Raw genomic sequence first — 16,704 nt, 5'->3', positions numbered from 1 at the left:
ATAGCCCCTGTGTGACAGCATGGTGCTGTTCCTCCTCCTCACCCTACTGCTCTTCTGTATACGTCTCCACACACACCTCAGCTTCACTCCCACATCCTTGCCCCTGCAGTGCAAGTGACAGGATAACATGATAGTGTCAATGAGCTGGCCAAGAGCTGCACAGGGGAGTGAGAAAAACAGATCAACAGATCATGCAGTGTGCTGTGGAGCAGGGAAAAAAGGGAGGTTAAAAGGGGTAAGCAAGAGGCAAGAAGATGGAAAAAGAAAAGGAGGAACTTTGAATGTCATAAACTCCTTAAAGAGAAGTGTTAGTTCAGAATTTGTCCCCAGCCTAAAGCATGGGGAGACAGTACAAGTGCTGCAAGGCTAATACGTGGATCTAGAGCAGTACTGATGATGTTCAACTGTTTATTAAGGAAAAGCCTTGACTCAACAAAGAGCGTTTTTTGCAAACATATACTTAAGTGCATGACAGAAGAACACTATGAAGGTCTGCAAAATCATTACAGTTCTGGACAAAAAACAAAAAAAACCCCAAACCAAAAACAAAACAAAACAAAACAAAAACAAACAAAAAACCAAAACCAAAACCAAACAAAACAAAAAAACCCCCCAAAAACAAAAACAAACAAACAAACAAAAACAAAAAACAAAACCAAACAAACAAAAAAAGAGAGAAAAGTATAGTAAGGGTTTGCTTTCACCTAAGGGGAGCACTGTCAATAATTTGTAGCTATTTATTATGCACTTTGAGTTTACTGAATTTGAGATTATTAAAGCATAGGAAATGTTTTCTTGAAAGATTTCCTTATCTGACAGAAATATTAAGTAATTCTAACTTACCATTCCTTACTTCTGATTTAAATACAAAGGAGTGTCTCATACTGGTGCTGACCAGTCCTCCAGGAGGAGGATTTTGTTTGTAGTATTATATCTTCATTAGTATTAGATTTGTGAGGACCATATTCTGTTCTTGCTCTGTATCTGCTTATTCTTTGTGCTTACTCACAAAGAATGCACATGGAAGCAATGTTTGGCAAACAGCCCACAAGACATAATCCAGTATGACAGAAGGGGACTGGTTCACAATGTACATAAACAGAAGCTTAAGTCCATGTTTAGATGAACTTAGCACATTTAAAGGTCACTGTAATTTCTTCAGTTTTCATTTCTGTTCTGAGTTTTATGTTGGAATATGTTACAGATTAAAGGGGATTTGGTGCTCAAGCACAACCTTCTTTAAGGGATTTCACAAAGTGGAAAGTTTATCTGCTGTCTGGAAGGGACTATTTGACCTTTTGATCAACATTTTCAATAAAAACAATGGAATACTAGCAATTCCCTTTTCACTCTTCTGTATTCTCTGAAATACTAACTCCAGCTTTAATTACTGGAGGTTAAATAAGAAGCAAGAATAAAAACATGATTAATCAATTGTGTTTCCAAGAAACTTTCATAATGTCAGTCACCTTTTGTCAGGAAGTCATAAGTATGTGACTGTAATTTTTAAATAGCATCTGCAAGAAAACCTCAATCACTCTAATGTTTGACCTGATTATGTAATTTGTAAGATTTTAAGCATACAGAATACAGAGAAGCTGCAAACATTACAGATTTTGCTTTACAGAAGTGTCTGTTACTTGTTCAAATTCCAAATAATGGGGTAAGGGAAACAGAAAAGAACCCTGCTGCTTAATTCACTTTACATGTTTTGTTCCTAATATGCATCAGGAGACTCATTGTTTTCATGGAACTATATGGATTATTAAAAATCAGGATTCTTGGGCAATTAAGATATAGAAATCTTAAGGCAAGTGAAGTATCAGCTCTAAAACACATCCTTCCCTATTTATATCAACACTCCTGGTTTTGATCCTGCTTCATTAAAAAAAAAAAAATGTTGGTTTCAAAGGTTTCAAATTTCAAAGACAGGTTTCAAAAGAATTTTTGCTTTCCTAAAACACAAATTGAAGCTCCACTATTTCAAGTCAAGTCATATATCCATCTTCAATGCACTTATTTACTTTTCATTTACACTGATAGGAATTCCACTTAGGCAACCAAGAGGAAAAAGTTCCTGACGTGGGGGAGGGAAGGTACAGATTGCCTCTTTTTTTTATCTTTGCTCCAGACTCCACAACAACACAGAGATAAACTGGGCCTGAAGGCAATGCAAAGTTTATATCCCTATTTACCTCCTAAGCCTTCTTGCAGCCTGCCTCAAGAACAGCCATATGACAGAAAAGCTCATAGAATAGTTAGGTTTTTCTTAAAGTCACACCTCTAAGTTCATCAAATCTAAACATCAACCCAGCACCACCACCATAGGCACCACTAAAACATGTCCTCAACATTTCCAGGAATGTTGAGGAAACTTTCCTGGGCAGCTTGCTTCAATGCTTGACAACCCTTTCAGTGAAGAAATTTTTCATAATATCTAATACAAACCTTCCCCAGTGCAATGCAACTTGAGGCCATTTTCTCTTATTCTAACATTTCTTACTTGGGAGAAAAAAACTGAACCCCACCGATCTACAGTATCCTTTCAAGTACTTGTAGAGTGATAAGGTCCTCCCTGAGAATCCTTTTCTCAGGCTAAACACCCCCAGCTCCCTTGCTCACTCCTCACAGGATTTGTCCTCCAGGCCCTTCACCAGCTCCATTGCCTTTCTTTGGACTCACTCCAACACCAGAATGAACTTCCTGTAGTGAAGGGCCAAAACTAAACACAGGATTCAAGGTGTGGCCTCCCCAGTGCCCAGTACAGGGGGACAATCCCTGCCCTGGCCCTGCTGGCCACAGCATTGCTGATCCAGGCCAGGATGCCATTGGCCTTCTTGGCCACCTGGGCACAGCCTGGCTCATGTTCAGCTGCTGTCACCAGCACCCCCAGGTCCTTTCCAGCCACTCTGCCCCAGCCTGTGGAGCTGCCTGGGGTTGGTGTGACCCAAGGGCAGCATCCAGCACTGGGCCTTCTGGAACCTCACACCATTGGCCTCAGCCATGATCCAGCCTGCCCAGATCCCTCTGCAGAGCCTCCCTGTCCTCCAGCAGATCAGCACTCCCACCTAGCTTGGTGTCACCTGCAAACTAATTGAGAGTGCACTTGATCCCTTTGTCCAGGTCATCAAAATCAACAAAGATACTTAAAAGGGCTGATATAAGTATTGAGCCCTTTGTAAAATACCCCTTATAGAAACAGATCTTTGGGATCACAGCTGCCAGCCTCCACAATTCCCTCTCAGAGCTTTGCATCTCAGTTCACATGGTGAAAGGACCAAAGCAAAGTACTTGGACAGACTGGGAAGTTAGCTGTAGGGAGGAAAAGACATTAAAAATATCCTTAGAATATATATCTTAAATAAGTCTTTAGAAGGAAAAATGTAACATAGCAATTAAAAAAATTGCTTCTGTTAATATTTCCAGTGGTATAGTTTTATGAGGGAAAAAGTGGGTATGTATTTTTTCTTCCATGTTCCTCATAAATGGAGCAGAATGATCTCAGATCTGTGGCATAAATTTTCGTCACACTTTCTTCGACAAATTTCAAGCAAATCTGAAATTGTGGATCTGGGAAGGTGAAAGGAAAAATGAAGCTTTTGCCTTACTCTCCTTATGCATAGAAGACCTAAATAAGGGTGGTCAGTGCAGGGTTTTTTTTTAGTCAGCATGTGGTATTTTTTCATTTTGTGGGAAGGATGGAAACTTGACTTAGCATTTAGAGATGTGCTGTGGCACGTCTTCACAGCTCTGGAATAAACAGCTGACAACTTGAAGCCTTTAAAGCTCTGTAGTTAAAACCACACTGAATGGTTATCATTATAACCTGGTCAAAACTGGTAACATATGATCAGAGCTCCTTGTTTCTAGTGCCAAGCTACTCATGGCTGCTCATCACCGTTGATTGAGAATCACAATCTTTTCTTTTGCTCCTATGAAAAGTCACAACTCTGTGTGCAGTGTCAGGGTTGGAGGGTGAGGGTTCGGCCAGACAGTACCAAAATTTGCATTTCAAGAGGACTACGGCTGCAGCATTTCCCCATAGGATCACAGGTCACCCATGTCCCTTCCCAAGAGACTGACCCCCACCTGGATACAACCTGAAACGGCTTTGTTCCCTGGGAGGGGTTGGCCTCTTCTCCCAGGCTAGTGACAGGACAAGAGGACACAGTTCTCAATTCAAGGACATTGAGGTGCTGGAGCGAGTCCAGAGCAGCGCAACAGAGCTGTGAACGGCTCTGGAGCACAATTCCTGTGGGGAGGGGCTGAGAGAGCTGAGTTTGTTTAGCCCGGTGGAAAGGAGGCGCCTCGGGGAAGACATTTACCGCTTTTTTCATTACCTCCTTTCCTCCAGGCAGGGGTTGTCCTTCTGGGAAGGGACGTGGGTAGTATGAGGACATAGTCTTAAGTTCTGTGCCGGGGGAGCTTTGGGCTGGACATTAGGAAGAATTTCCTCACAGAAGGGGTGATTAGACACTAGAATGGGCTGCCCAGGGAGGTGGTGGAGTCACCATCCCTAGAGGTGTTCAAGGAAAACCCGGATGTGCCACTTGGTGCCATGGTCTGGTTGACACGGTATTCGGCCAAAAGTTGGTCGCGATCATCTCAGAGGCCTTCTCCAACCCAGTTGATTCGGTGACTCGCCGCCCCGAGCGCGGGCGGCGGATCCCGGGAACAGGAGGCCGGGCAGGGGTTCCCGGGAGCAGGAGCCTGTGCACGGCGGTTCCCGGGAGCAATAGCCCGTGCGGCGGCGGATCCCAGGCGCAGGAGCCCGTGCGGCGGCGGATCCCGGGGCAGGAGCCCGTGCGGCGGCGGCGGATCCCGGGGCAGGAGCCCGTGCGGCCGCGTCCCTCCGGGCGGCGCTCTCAGCCCTCTGCGGGCCCCGCGCGCGGCCGCGGGCGCTCTGGCGCCGCCATGCGGGGGGAGCAGCGCCGCGCTGCCCTGTCGGCGCGGCGGACAAGATGGCGGCTCCCATGGAGCTGAGCTGCTGGGGAGGAGACTGGGGGCTGCCGTCCCTGCACCCGGAGTCTCTCACCGTCATGGTAACGGGCGGCGGCCACCGTCCGGCCCGGGAGGGAGGGAGGGAGCGCCGGCGCTCCGGGGCTTGCCCGCTGCTCGCACGGACGTCCGCGGAGCTCCTTCTTGCCTCGGGAGAGGCCGGGGGTGGGAGGCGGGATGTTGGGCCCGCGGTGCGCGCCTGGCTCGTTCCCCGCGGGAGACACGAGCAACGCTGCCGCCCTTCCCGGGGGCGCCGAGTCCTTCCCGGCGGCGCTGCCGCCCTTCCCGGGGGTAGCGGGGCCTCTGCCCAGCATTCCCTGGAGCCTCCTCAGGGCAATGAAGCCCAGCCGAAACCCGTCGCGCACCTGCTGGTGGTTGGTCCTCAGTGCACGAAGGTGTTTAACACAACTTCTGAAGCCTTGTTTTATGCTTTTCTTACACATTGTGACAGGTTTTCTTCCCTGCCCTCCAATCTTTATTGCAGGCTTACGCCAAATTTTCTGGTGCTCCCCTGACAGTGAATACTATATATAAGTCCTGGAGAACTCCGAAAGGTACCATCTTTGCAGCCTTTATTGCTCTAATCACAGCCGTGTTACAAATGTAGGTTCCAGTTTCTGTGTTTGCATTGGGTTTGTGTTCATGAATGCAGTCTGCCCCAATTGAATGACTTCACAGGATCAAGTGTGATGAATTTGAGAGAATGAAATAATGGAAGTCATAAATAAAGTGCTCTAGAGGACAGTTTATTAATAATGTGTATGGGTGAGGCAACAGACAGTTAACAAAGCAGTAATGCCAAGTACATAACTGTTTCATTCAGTTGATGGTGTAGTGAAAGCAAATTTGTAAGCTTTTTGCACTTTGCATATTTATGAACGTAGTAACTAGACATGTGTATGGAAGAGCTGTTTAATTACCCATAGCTTAATTAGTTGGTACAGGTGGAAGTGGAATGTGAACCTCAGCACTGTTACACTAGCTGGGATGTTTGGTATTGTATTGAATTAGAGGGTTTGACTGAGAAAAGGTGAAGGTAAGCTGTCAGAGAGGACTTCTTTGTTTTGGATGCTTCTATTCATTGCTTATTTGTTCACTCAGCAGTTATTGTCTTGGTGTATTTAAGAGAGGTAAAATCACTGCAGGGTTAATGTCACTTAGACTTAACCACATTAATCAGTTCAGGCAGTACTGTATTCATGCAGAAGTTGAGCCTTTGGTTCTTGGTTTTCAGTGTGTTGTTTCCTGTTAGGGGAAAATACCAAGAACTAGCTGGGTGGACTTGTAGAAATTTGGGGGATATCTTCATAAGGAAAATACATAAAATCAGTTAAGAAAGCAGTTTAAGTAGTAATTGTTGGTGATAATTGATAATTTAATAGTATTTAGCACTGTCCCATTGGGCTCATTCTGGCAGTTCTGTTGTGAATGTGCCATAAGGTAGACCCTGTCACAGCGACTTTGCACTCTATAGGCTTTGATCTTGCAGTCTTATGACTAAAGGCTGTCCAGTCAACTTCTTGCAAAAGGGAAGTACTTAGTTCTTTTAGTAATTCGTGTTTATGTAGTGGTAGCTTGGGCATTGTTTCTAGAAAGGCTAGAGAACAAAAGATGGTTAAAATAGATTTGGAGGGGAAGGACAGAGGAAAAATTGGAAAGAGGCTCAGAGATGGATGAATTGAGAGGGCAGTTGGACTGAGCTGGAATTTCTGTCTTAAGATGAACATCTGAAATCCAGACAAGTAGCCTGGTTTTCAAAGTATTGGATACCTAGCAAAAAACATTGGCTTCAGTCTGATTTGATATTACCCTTTTTAATGTTTTTTATTAGTAAAGTATTTGTTACCTTTTTGGAACTCTCCTGCTGTGTAAAATTTTAAGTTTATGTTTACATGTTAGAAAAATGAGAGCATGGTATTGAGAAAAGGAAAGTACATAACGTGACTGATTGCTTTCTAGTTAAAAGTCATCTGTACAAATTAACTGTATTATTTATGCCTTCTAGGAGATCTACCAGTCCTGGTATCAGAAGACATTGTTATTTCTCAGCCAGCAAAAATACTAAACTTTTTAAGAAAGCAGGTAGTTCTCTTTCAAAAAGATTTGTTTTCCCCAACTCTCAGTGACTCTTGCATGTCTCCTTTGTATACACTGATACAGGCTTCCAAAAGCCTGGAGTTTAGTTCAGACTCAGTGCTTTTCTTTTTCTCATGCTGGCATGAGAATTGCAAAATGGTGGACAGGAATTTGCTGTTTAAAAGTTTTATCATTAGTTGTGTAAAAGATTTAAAAATAAGAATGAAAAAAAAAAATTGAAAAGGACAACAAACTGTCCCTAACTGAGCAGTTTCGTACTGATCACCCTGCTTGTAATTATAACATTTTCAATATCATTATGACTTTGCAGACCTAGGATATTATAGTTTAGTTAATAGTTTAAATGCGTCATTTCCCAGTGGTCTTTTTTTTTTTTGAAAGTTAATATATACAGCATTGTTTTTAATCTATGTATTTTTTCTATAGCTTGTAACATAAAAAGGTCTGCAGGCATTTCTGGATGCACACCATGTTATGGACTCTTGCTTGCCTTTTGTAAGACTCTTAATGTTTTGTACACAAAGAATAAAGCTGTACAGTTTCTTCTTTTCACAAAGTATAAAGATACCTAATAAACCATGGCATCATCTTTTTATTCCCAAGATGGTCCTCTAGCCCACTATTCTGCTTTTACATTAGAAATGCAGTTCCTGTGTGGTCATATGATCTGATGAGTGCCATGTTAGTGAAACTTCAAATCTTTATGGGGAGAAAAACAGAAATGAAAACTGCAGTTGAGATGGAATTTTAGACAGTTCTTTGGAAATTTTGAAGTTTCAGATTCATTTGGATTGAATTTGGTATTCATGTGAATACCAAAGGCTCCATAGTGTTGGGGGGAAAAGCCCTTGTTTGTGTTAAAGTATCACAATTGTATGCTTTCTTTTCAGATGTTCAAGTGTCAGCACTGGCCCTTTGTTTATAAGTTAATGAAGCAATCTACTCACTCTCCCCCCTCCCCCAGTTTTTCAATCCTTATAATGTATCTTAGAAGAATCCACTGTTAGAATTAAAAGTTCAGTCAGTAACTGCGTTAATTTTGCTGTATATTTGCTCCCTTACATTGTTACCATCCAATTTCTTAACTTCTAGAATGTTCATTAAAAGCAAAATATGGGAACGCATGCTTTTTTTTTTTATGCTTACACCTTCTGAAGTGTCAGATGCTTCTTGAAAAATAACAGTGGATATTTACTAGAAGTTTACTACATCCCTCAGTATTGAAAAATTGCCTGTGTATCACTGGACATTTGCTTGGAAACCAATAGAAAGGAGACACAAGAATTATTTTGGAAATAGGAGGGCCCAAAGCTCTAGGAATGGGAAGGTGGAAAAGCTAGAGGAAAATTCTGTTGAGTGCATGCTTTCTGTTCCAAATATTATATATATATTTACTGCCTTGATAGGTGTTAAGTTTGAAGTAACTTTCCAGTGATAATTTTTTTGAAAGTTTGTCGTAAGTCTATTTTTTTTTTTTAATTCATAGAAATACAATGCTGATTATGATTTGTCTGCAAAACAAGGAGCTGATACACTGGCATATATTGCACTACTTGAAGAGAAGTTGCTTCCTGCTCTGGTAAATATTAATAAATACTTTGTAATGGTCCAAATACTTGGAATTGAATACAGAGGTGCCCAATGTGAGAGCCACAGCACTGGCTGGAACATAGTTGTTTTGTTAGTCTGTTTTTTGGAATTACTGCCTACCAACTTTTTAAAAGGAAATAAGTGTGTATTTGTGAAGTGCCAAGTAATAACAGTAGATTTATGAAAGACATTTAAAAGGACACTTACTTAGGGTTTTTTTTTTCTGTTGGTGTTTGGGGAACAGTATGCTGAAAACACCTTATTGTGGCCATTTTTGGTTCATTTGATTTCCTGAAAAACTTTTAATTAAGATGTGTCTGATGTGAGACACACAACTGAAAGCCTTTTGAACTGTTGAGTTAAACCTTCTAATAAATTAAAATGCCCATAACTAGTTTAATTTTTCAGTTTTGAATACAGGGTATAAATACATGGCCATTTGCCCTCACCATTTCAGTGTAATTACATTAGAGCTGTAAGACTCACAGATACTGATTCTCTTGGATGACTTTGGCTTCAGTTTGTACAGTGAAAAGTACTCTGACCAGATGGTATCATGAGCTAGCCTTTTCAGCTGACCTTGGTTTCAAATTCATAATTCTGTAGTATCTTGTATTTTAAGATTTATATAAAATTTCAAAGCAAAATTTCAGGAACTTCAAACCTGTTGCTTTATGTCTCTGTATGCAACTCTTTTGCAATATATTTTCAGTATACTCTGTGTGTGTGTGTACCTATCTGTACATATAGTGTGTATGTAATTTTATGCAGATGCATATAGATCTCGGTAATATCTTTGGTGTTTTTCTTTATTTGGAAGATAATTATTTCCTTACTCGTGTAATCCTGCACTCAGAGGATTAGTATATTCCTCTACAGAGCTTGATAGCCTTAAATTACAATAATTCCTGGTTCTTTTGCTTTTCTGAGAGAGATCTTGCATATCAGGTGTCATGAGATGTCTACTCATGACATTCAAATTTCAGTTACATTTTTCCTCATGTTGATACAGCTGCACACTTTCTGGATTGAGGCTGAAAATTACTGCAGTGTTACAAAGCCATGGTTTGCCTCAAGGATTGCCTTCCCACTGAGTTTGTATCTGCCTGGAAAGATGTCCAGGGAAGCGCTGAACAGGATTTTGCTGACCAAGGGAGGCCCTCCACTCTACAGTCTCACTGAAGTGGAAGCACAGGTATGGGTTATGCAGTAAGGAGTTCTGTAAGTTGGTTCTGTCAAAGACAAGAACTTAAACAATTTAGCACACTGTTAAACGATGAATGGTTCTGTGCATACCAGCATGGCTACACCTAGGGCTCTTGTGTCTCATCAGATATACAGAGATGCCAAGGAGTGCCTGAATCTCCTGTCGAAGAGATTGGGAACATCTCAGTTTTTCTTTGGAGATACGTGAGTGTGATTTTTTTAAAAATGATTTTGGTAAATGAGTAATGAAAAAAGTACCACACCACTCTATGAACACTTGAACTTTCTGTTTTGTTTTTAACCTCCCAGAATGTTAAAAGTGCTTGCCAGTAGTTTTATGTCTCACGGTCTGCTTTTCAGATAAAGCTGAGTAAGCAAACAGGGCACAAATGAGGTGGTCAGACTGAGTCAAGGTGGTGTCTCTCTTATCCTACTTTGTTCCACAGAGAGAGAAATGCTTCTCACAGCTGCTAAGAAAATGTGAGGTGCACTGGAGAACCCTTTTCTAGCTACTGAATGTCTCCTCCTGGCTTTGTATGTTAGAAGAAAATGCTTTAGGCTGAGGTGCTACTACTGCCCTCATGGGAGGAGGGCATAGGTCCAGGAACACTTTTCCTGCGGTATGTGTGCAGAGCAGGAAGCAGATAGGGCTAGCAACACAGAGCCAACAGGTCCTGAAAAGCATGATCTCTTCTTTAACAATTGAAGTTTAGCAGTTGATCCTCCATGAGGGAGGATCCTGGTCCCCTGGTGCCCTCCACGAATTTTATGGTGCCAGAAAGGTGTTTTAGAGGGGCTTGCTTATCAGTGTATGGGATAGCATGACTGTGTTGTGATGCAAACATCTGTTTCAGCTTGTCAGCATGTCTCTAGTTAAGAGATGCTGAAAGGAGTAGATAGTTGGTACAAAGCATTTACCAGGTCGATAGGCAAAGGTGGAATGACAGAAGCACTGACTGTATTCTCTCCTGAGTGGTATTTGACATACACGGAAAACTAGGTTGTAAAAGTCTTATCTCAAGTCACTTCAGTGTTTTCCTGTCACTCTTTTAGGCCTACCACCTTGGATGCCTTCGTGTTTGGTTTCCTTGCACCAATTTATAAAGTGTGCTTCCCGAGGGTACATTTGCAAGAGCACTTGAAACAGCTTCCCAATCTGTGCCGATTTTGTGATGATATTTTAACTTCCTACTTCAGGTTAACTGTCTCAGGTAAGTTGTGTTTCTTTTCTCCTTTTTGTCATTTGTACCCATATTGGGATTAGTGCTCCAGGATTCCACCTGTGAACCAAGGCAGATTAGATTTCATGTAGTTTATGCTAGACTTTCTGTGGAGAAATGAAGAAACTTCTAAAGTTGGGCAGAAAGGATTCAAAATTAAAAGCAAGTGTTAATACTCAGTTTTAGATTCTGTCAAGCATTGGCAAAATCTTACAGCTTATGCTTTGTAGTTCTAATTTTCTCACATGGAATGGCTTTTACACTTAAATTCTTCTTTGCGTTAAAATACTGCATGAATTCTCTTCAATGTGACTTTATTTTGTTAAGAATTTAAAAGCTTCTGTAAATACTTTTTCACTCTTCATCTTTCTGCCTTCACTCTCCAGGCCATTCTCCAGCTGGACACGATACAGCAGATGCTAATCTGCAGAAACTCACACAGCTTGTAAATAAGGAATCCAACTTGATTGAAAAGGTTACTTTTGCTTCAGTATCTTTAATTTTACTGCTTTGTTGTGGTTACTTGTTCACAGATATCCTTGCGTGGCAATTGCAACTGTACAGTGGACTTTATTTTAATTACTTCTTTTCTAGTGAGTGTGTAGAGAGGCGGGAAGGATATTACATCATTTGGAAGGAGGAATTAACGAAGCCTTGCACTAAAAAGTATTTTTAATACAACCAAAAGAACATTGTCTTGCAGGTGTGCACACCAACAGAGTGGTATCTTTCTGCAAGTGTACATTCAGCTAAGAAGGAGGAAAATGTATTGGTCAAAACTCAGAAATGGTCCTGCAAATTAAGACTGATCGCCAGCTTACCTTGCTCCCAGCTGCATGCTGTAGTAACTACCCAGCAGTCACTCTTCTCCTCCTTGTTCTGCATCTAGCTGTTTTTTCTCATGTTCTCTGTTTCTAAGGCCGTCACTCAGCACTTATCAAAAGCTATACAACTTAACTGAAAAATACTTGTGAAGAATTAGCCTTTTCATGTAGATAGAACACTCTGACTGAAAGGGTAGAAGGCATTTATTCTGAAGATCAGTGTGTGAAATAGATCGTTAACTATGCTCAGCTTTTGTAGCATTAGGTATTGATGCTTTTTCTGTCATTGAAGTGTGGCTGTGGAAATTTTAAACAATGGGTTACACAGACATTTGTCAGGCATGACTAAGGAAAATCTGATCTTGACTTGAAGAAATGGAGTAGACTAGACAGCCTCTGCAGATCTCCCCTGTGCTTTTATTCTGTACCAACTAAACCTTTTCAGACTACATTGCACATAGGGCATTAGAGTGATTTCCTATGAAAATATAAATTGTTTATATCCAGAGATTAATTTTAACCTGTCTTTGAAAAGGTCTTATCACAAGTGCTTTATTACGTACTTTTCGAAATGTGTGACTAATACAAATTCATTCAGCATCTCCAGAACATTTCTGATTTCAAAAGATTTTATTCTTGCATGCTGCTGAATATACAGAAGCATCCATTGTTAGCAGTTTGACTCTTGATCTGCCTTCTCAGCATTTGGTTATTGTACAATATTTGACCTCTTAGAATTGGTGTTGCTTCCTTCAGTAATCTTGACCAGATAACTTGAGCTGAAGAACATCTAGGTGCCCTGGGTTTGATGCATTATATGTAAGGGAATGATTAGCAGCTCTAACACAAATGTATATTGGGAAGTGGAAAGAAACCAAAGCAGCAGTTGTTGCTGGTCCTGACAGTAAACATACACCAACCAACCCAGTATTAATGATGACAAATAAGACTAATTGTACAATCTATATTCTGCTGTTGCCAGATCCGGCTCTCATTGTTTCTCTGCAGATGGACGACAACCTTCGCAAGAGTCCTCAGCATCCCCCTCGTAAGCTCACAACGCTCAAGCTTGCTGCAGGAGGAGAAGAAAGCAGTCCAATGAGTCGTTTATCACCTTGACATCTCCTGTTGCCCATAAATGTGTGTTTTGTAACTCAACTGAGTGCCACAGTAGATCTTTTTTACACATGAATGTTTTGCAAGGGAAGAATCTGCTAATGGGTACAAGTAGAGAAGAACTGCAGCTTTACAATCTTCTATCTACTTGTTCTTTTAAGAAATTGCATAGATCAGGCTGGCCACACACTACGCTGAAGCTAAGCTAAGCTAAACAAAGCTTATTACTGCAGATGTTAATATGATTTTGTACAGCATATTTTTGCCTTTAGCCTTGCAGAAATGTTTACCTAAAGTTAAGAATCTGCTTATGGAATGTTCACTACTATTTTATTTCGTGGGTTTTGATTTTACTGTAATCATGTTACTGTATGTGAGTGGGTATGCTCTTTGTCTGAAAAGGACAAAGTCCAGTTGCAAAGTCTGAAAAGACAAAATGTTGCCATTCATGGCAGCTGAGACATGAAATCAATGACAGGAACGTAAATATTTTTATTGTGCTTTAATGAATTTGGGATTTGTGTTTTATGGTTGTTTGTATCTTTGAAAATTTGTCATGTACTTCGAAGGGGATTATTGAAAAGCATGTGCGCTATGGGGATTAAAATGATGCACAGTGCTAACATTTCACAGTACCTCGAATTAGTCCTTTGTGTGAAACAGGCTTAACCTGTGCACAGAGTAATAACCACATGCTGCAAAACTGTTAAGTCAAAATCACAGAAAACTTGTAGTGAGTGGAAACGTTTGATTAGTTGCTATCAGGACAAGACTTAACTAGCAAATGTACTGCATCTATGGATTGAAAGGGATAGGTTAGGGCTGTATAAGAAAGCTGATGTAGGCTTTTAAATGTCACAAATGCCTCTTAATTAGTTTCATCTTATTTTTTAATAAGCACTACAGTTGATCCAAAAATTAACTAACAACTGTCAAAATTTTTGTTATATGATGGGCTATTTAGTTAAGAGCTCTTTTCTCTTTGCAAACTGTGGTATATTGCAGGGCATATTTATTCTGTTCAGTTACATTTTGTCTTTAACAGAAGCCTTCCCAGTTCTAGAGACCCAAGCAATTCTGCTACAAGAGAGATGCTATAATTTTTTACTGGCAAAGCACTGGCAGATGCTTCATGAGTAGGTGTAAAGAGAATTAGACAAGGAGATTGGCCAAAGTGGCAGTGCTTCAGATACAGAATTCTGATAGCAGTATGTGTGGGATAACTGTTCTGGGGAGGATATTTTGTTGTTTTTCTGGCCAAATCAAGAGAGTCTTTCAGCTTCACTTTGGCTACTAGTCATGTTTGAGATACACAGATAAATCACTTCCTATTTGTAAAGACAAGGTGGTAGATTGTGTACATACTGTACCTTTGGACTTGATATGTAAGGAATGTAATATCTTTAACATTTCTTAATTGAAATGGATTTCTAATGAGCACTTTAAAATACTGTTTAAGCTTCATGCTCTTACTAGAGTATTTGTTGCAGTGATTTGAAATTAATTTAGCTCATACTCATAACTGTATAAACTGACAGTCCATTACATGCAAAAGTAATTTAAATGTTTAAAATTCATACTGCCTGTACCTTGACAAGATTTATGTGAGATCATGTCACATAGCTTTCCAGAGCTTTTCTTTTACAAACACGGCTATGGAGAATATGCCTTAGTTTGTCGCTTTTGTGAATGCATACACTCAGCCTATAAAATCTCTTTGTAAAAAGGATTGTTATTCCAAGATTAAAATTCTGCATTTTTAGTGGAATTTTGGTAGAGTATTTGTGGTATATACATTGAATTTTTTCAGCGTTTTTCTTATTTCCTTGTAGAAAAGTTTTATCTTGTCTATTAAAAAAAAACCCAACAAAAATGCTGCTGACTGCTAGGACAAGAAATGGAAACATCTTAGCATATTCATGAGATCAGATTTTAAATTTTTATCACACCTCTTCAGTACCATTCCTTTCTTTCAAAACAACTGCTTTTGGGAAATGGAATGAGGAGGCACACATTTGCTGATCTTACTAAATGTGAGCTTTGGGCCATGTGATTGGGCTGACTGAAATTTTGGTAAACCAATGTTTATGGAACTTCATTCACTTGATAGCAGAGGACAACAGGGCTGGAGGTCACAGCAAAAATTGCCTGCAGTCATGCACACCATCCCAGGCAAACAGTGATGTTGCAAAGCCATACACTTCCTTATTTCACTTTCTATCCAAGGTGAATTCAAGCCCAGATTCCTTTATGTGGGCAGTGTCATCCCTGGCCTGGTAACTCAGGCTTGCCCATTAGTTTACCCTGGCATATATTGTGTGCCTGAGTTCTGAAGCTGGGAGGTGAATGCTTTCCAGGGTGGGGTCAATTTGAGTAACTGTCTTCATCTGAAATAGTAAAAGCTGTTTCTCTGGCTAAGGGAGAAAGATGGGATCGAGGTGTGATTTGTCTCCTTAGAGCAGATACGTAATGATTGAGTCCTGGACATGTGCTGTTCTGCTGTGTGCAAAGGAAGCCCTGGCTGCCTAACTCTTACCATAAGATGAAAACCTGCTGTGGTGGTTGGCTTTTCCTCCACTGCTGAGCTGGTGGGTGGTCTGAAACAAGGAGTCAGGCAGCCTTCTGCCTGGGCAGCAGTGGTGTGGCCTTGGAACCACTGTTTGCAGCCTGCCTTGTGTGCAGAGCACTGGCTGCTGTAGCTTCTGCGGCTCTGCAATCTCTAAGTACTTAGGGTTCACATGTTCCCTTCTGGCTTCTGGTGCACACACCTACGATGTGCAAGTGTGGGATATACCACTGGGTTTCCAGGGCCATGCTGCTACCATGGCAGCTGATGAGCCTCATCCTCCTTGCCCTCCCCCTGGAAAGGTGGTGGCTACGAACAGATCTTACCTTGAAAACAACTTATCCAGCTGCCAGTTATAAGCGGAGTGGACCACTTTGGCAGGTTGCAAATTTAATGCCCCTCCTCCCAGGCAATTTTCTGGTGAAAGCTGTATGTAGATATCCTTAGGGCTATTTTGTGTTTTTCTGTGTCACCTAATTGTAGGTATATATATATTCCAGAAGAAATGAGATTAAAAAGGTTACAAATTAATAGCTACAAATATGTTCTATATAACACTTCCAAGACTGCTTCAAAAATGTCTGCTGCTCCCTTCCCCTTTTCCTCTCCCCCTCCCCCACCCCCATTCTGAAAATACTGTTATATTAGGCTTTTCACTTACATCGCTTACACATTCATGATGTCCCATTACTTTTGCTAATGTAGCATAACACTCCATTAAGAAAAAAACCCGCCCTATTTGATTCCTGGTTAAAATGGTTTGCAGACTCCCTTGAGCAGGTTTCTTTTCCTTGGTATAATTCTTGGCATTGCAGCAGGAACCATTTATAGTGCACTTTCTTTTTCCCCCCCATGCAGAAAGGCAGACCAGCTTTATATGTTAGCTTGACAAACTATCCTGTAGCTCAAAAATCTGGATGGTCTGTGCAGTTGGCAACAAGATGTCCTAAGTAGTTGATCATAGGCATGTTTATTGGTGAGAAGCTATTCCCCACTTGCCAGGCTAAGGATATGTGGTATCTGGCCTGGAGGCTTTCAGCAACTCTGCTGTCCTGCACCTGTGTGAGACCCAGCCATGCCAGGGTAA

At 41.1% G+C, this 16,704-nt stretch overlaps 1 protein-coding gene across 3 annotated transcripts; it reads left to right on the top strand.

Annotated features, from left to right (window-relative positions):
* Positions 1–4,885: 4,885 nt before the first annotated feature.
* On the top strand, positions 4,886–14,819 carry MTX3 (metaxin 3). 3 transcript variants are annotated; one of them, XM_054652116.2, is made up of 9 exons: positions 4,886–5,042; positions 5,483–5,552; positions 7,004–7,080; positions 8,582–8,674; positions 9,698–9,880; positions 10,019–10,095; positions 10,945–11,102; positions 11,498–11,586; positions 12,944–14,819. In XM_054652116.2, the coding sequence occupies exons 1-9, from the start codon at positions 4,962–4,964 to the stop codon at positions 13,052–13,054; spliced, it is 939 nt and encodes a 312-aa protein (XP_054508091.2). In that variant the 5' UTR covers positions 4,886–4,961; the 3' UTR covers positions 13,055–14,819. The 3 variants fall into 3 exon arrangements, with proteins under 3 accessions (XP_054508091.2, XP_054508090.2, XP_077027582.1); XM_054652115.2 differs by having other exon boundaries at positions 12,918–14,819; XM_077171467.1 differs by having other exon boundaries at positions 11,498–13,060.
* Positions 14,820–16,704: the final 1,885 nt, after the last annotated feature.

This window comes from Agelaius phoeniceus, chromosome Z (assembly GCF_051311805.1).
Source record: "Agelaius phoeniceus isolate bAgePho1 chromosome Z, bAgePho1.hap1, whole genome shotgun sequence".
Taxonomy (NCBI): domain Eukaryota; kingdom Metazoa; phylum Chordata; class Aves; order Passeriformes; family Icteridae; genus Agelaius; species Agelaius phoeniceus.
Note: the sequence above shows the minus strand (reverse complement) of the source record. Positions and strands in the feature narration are given on the sequence as shown.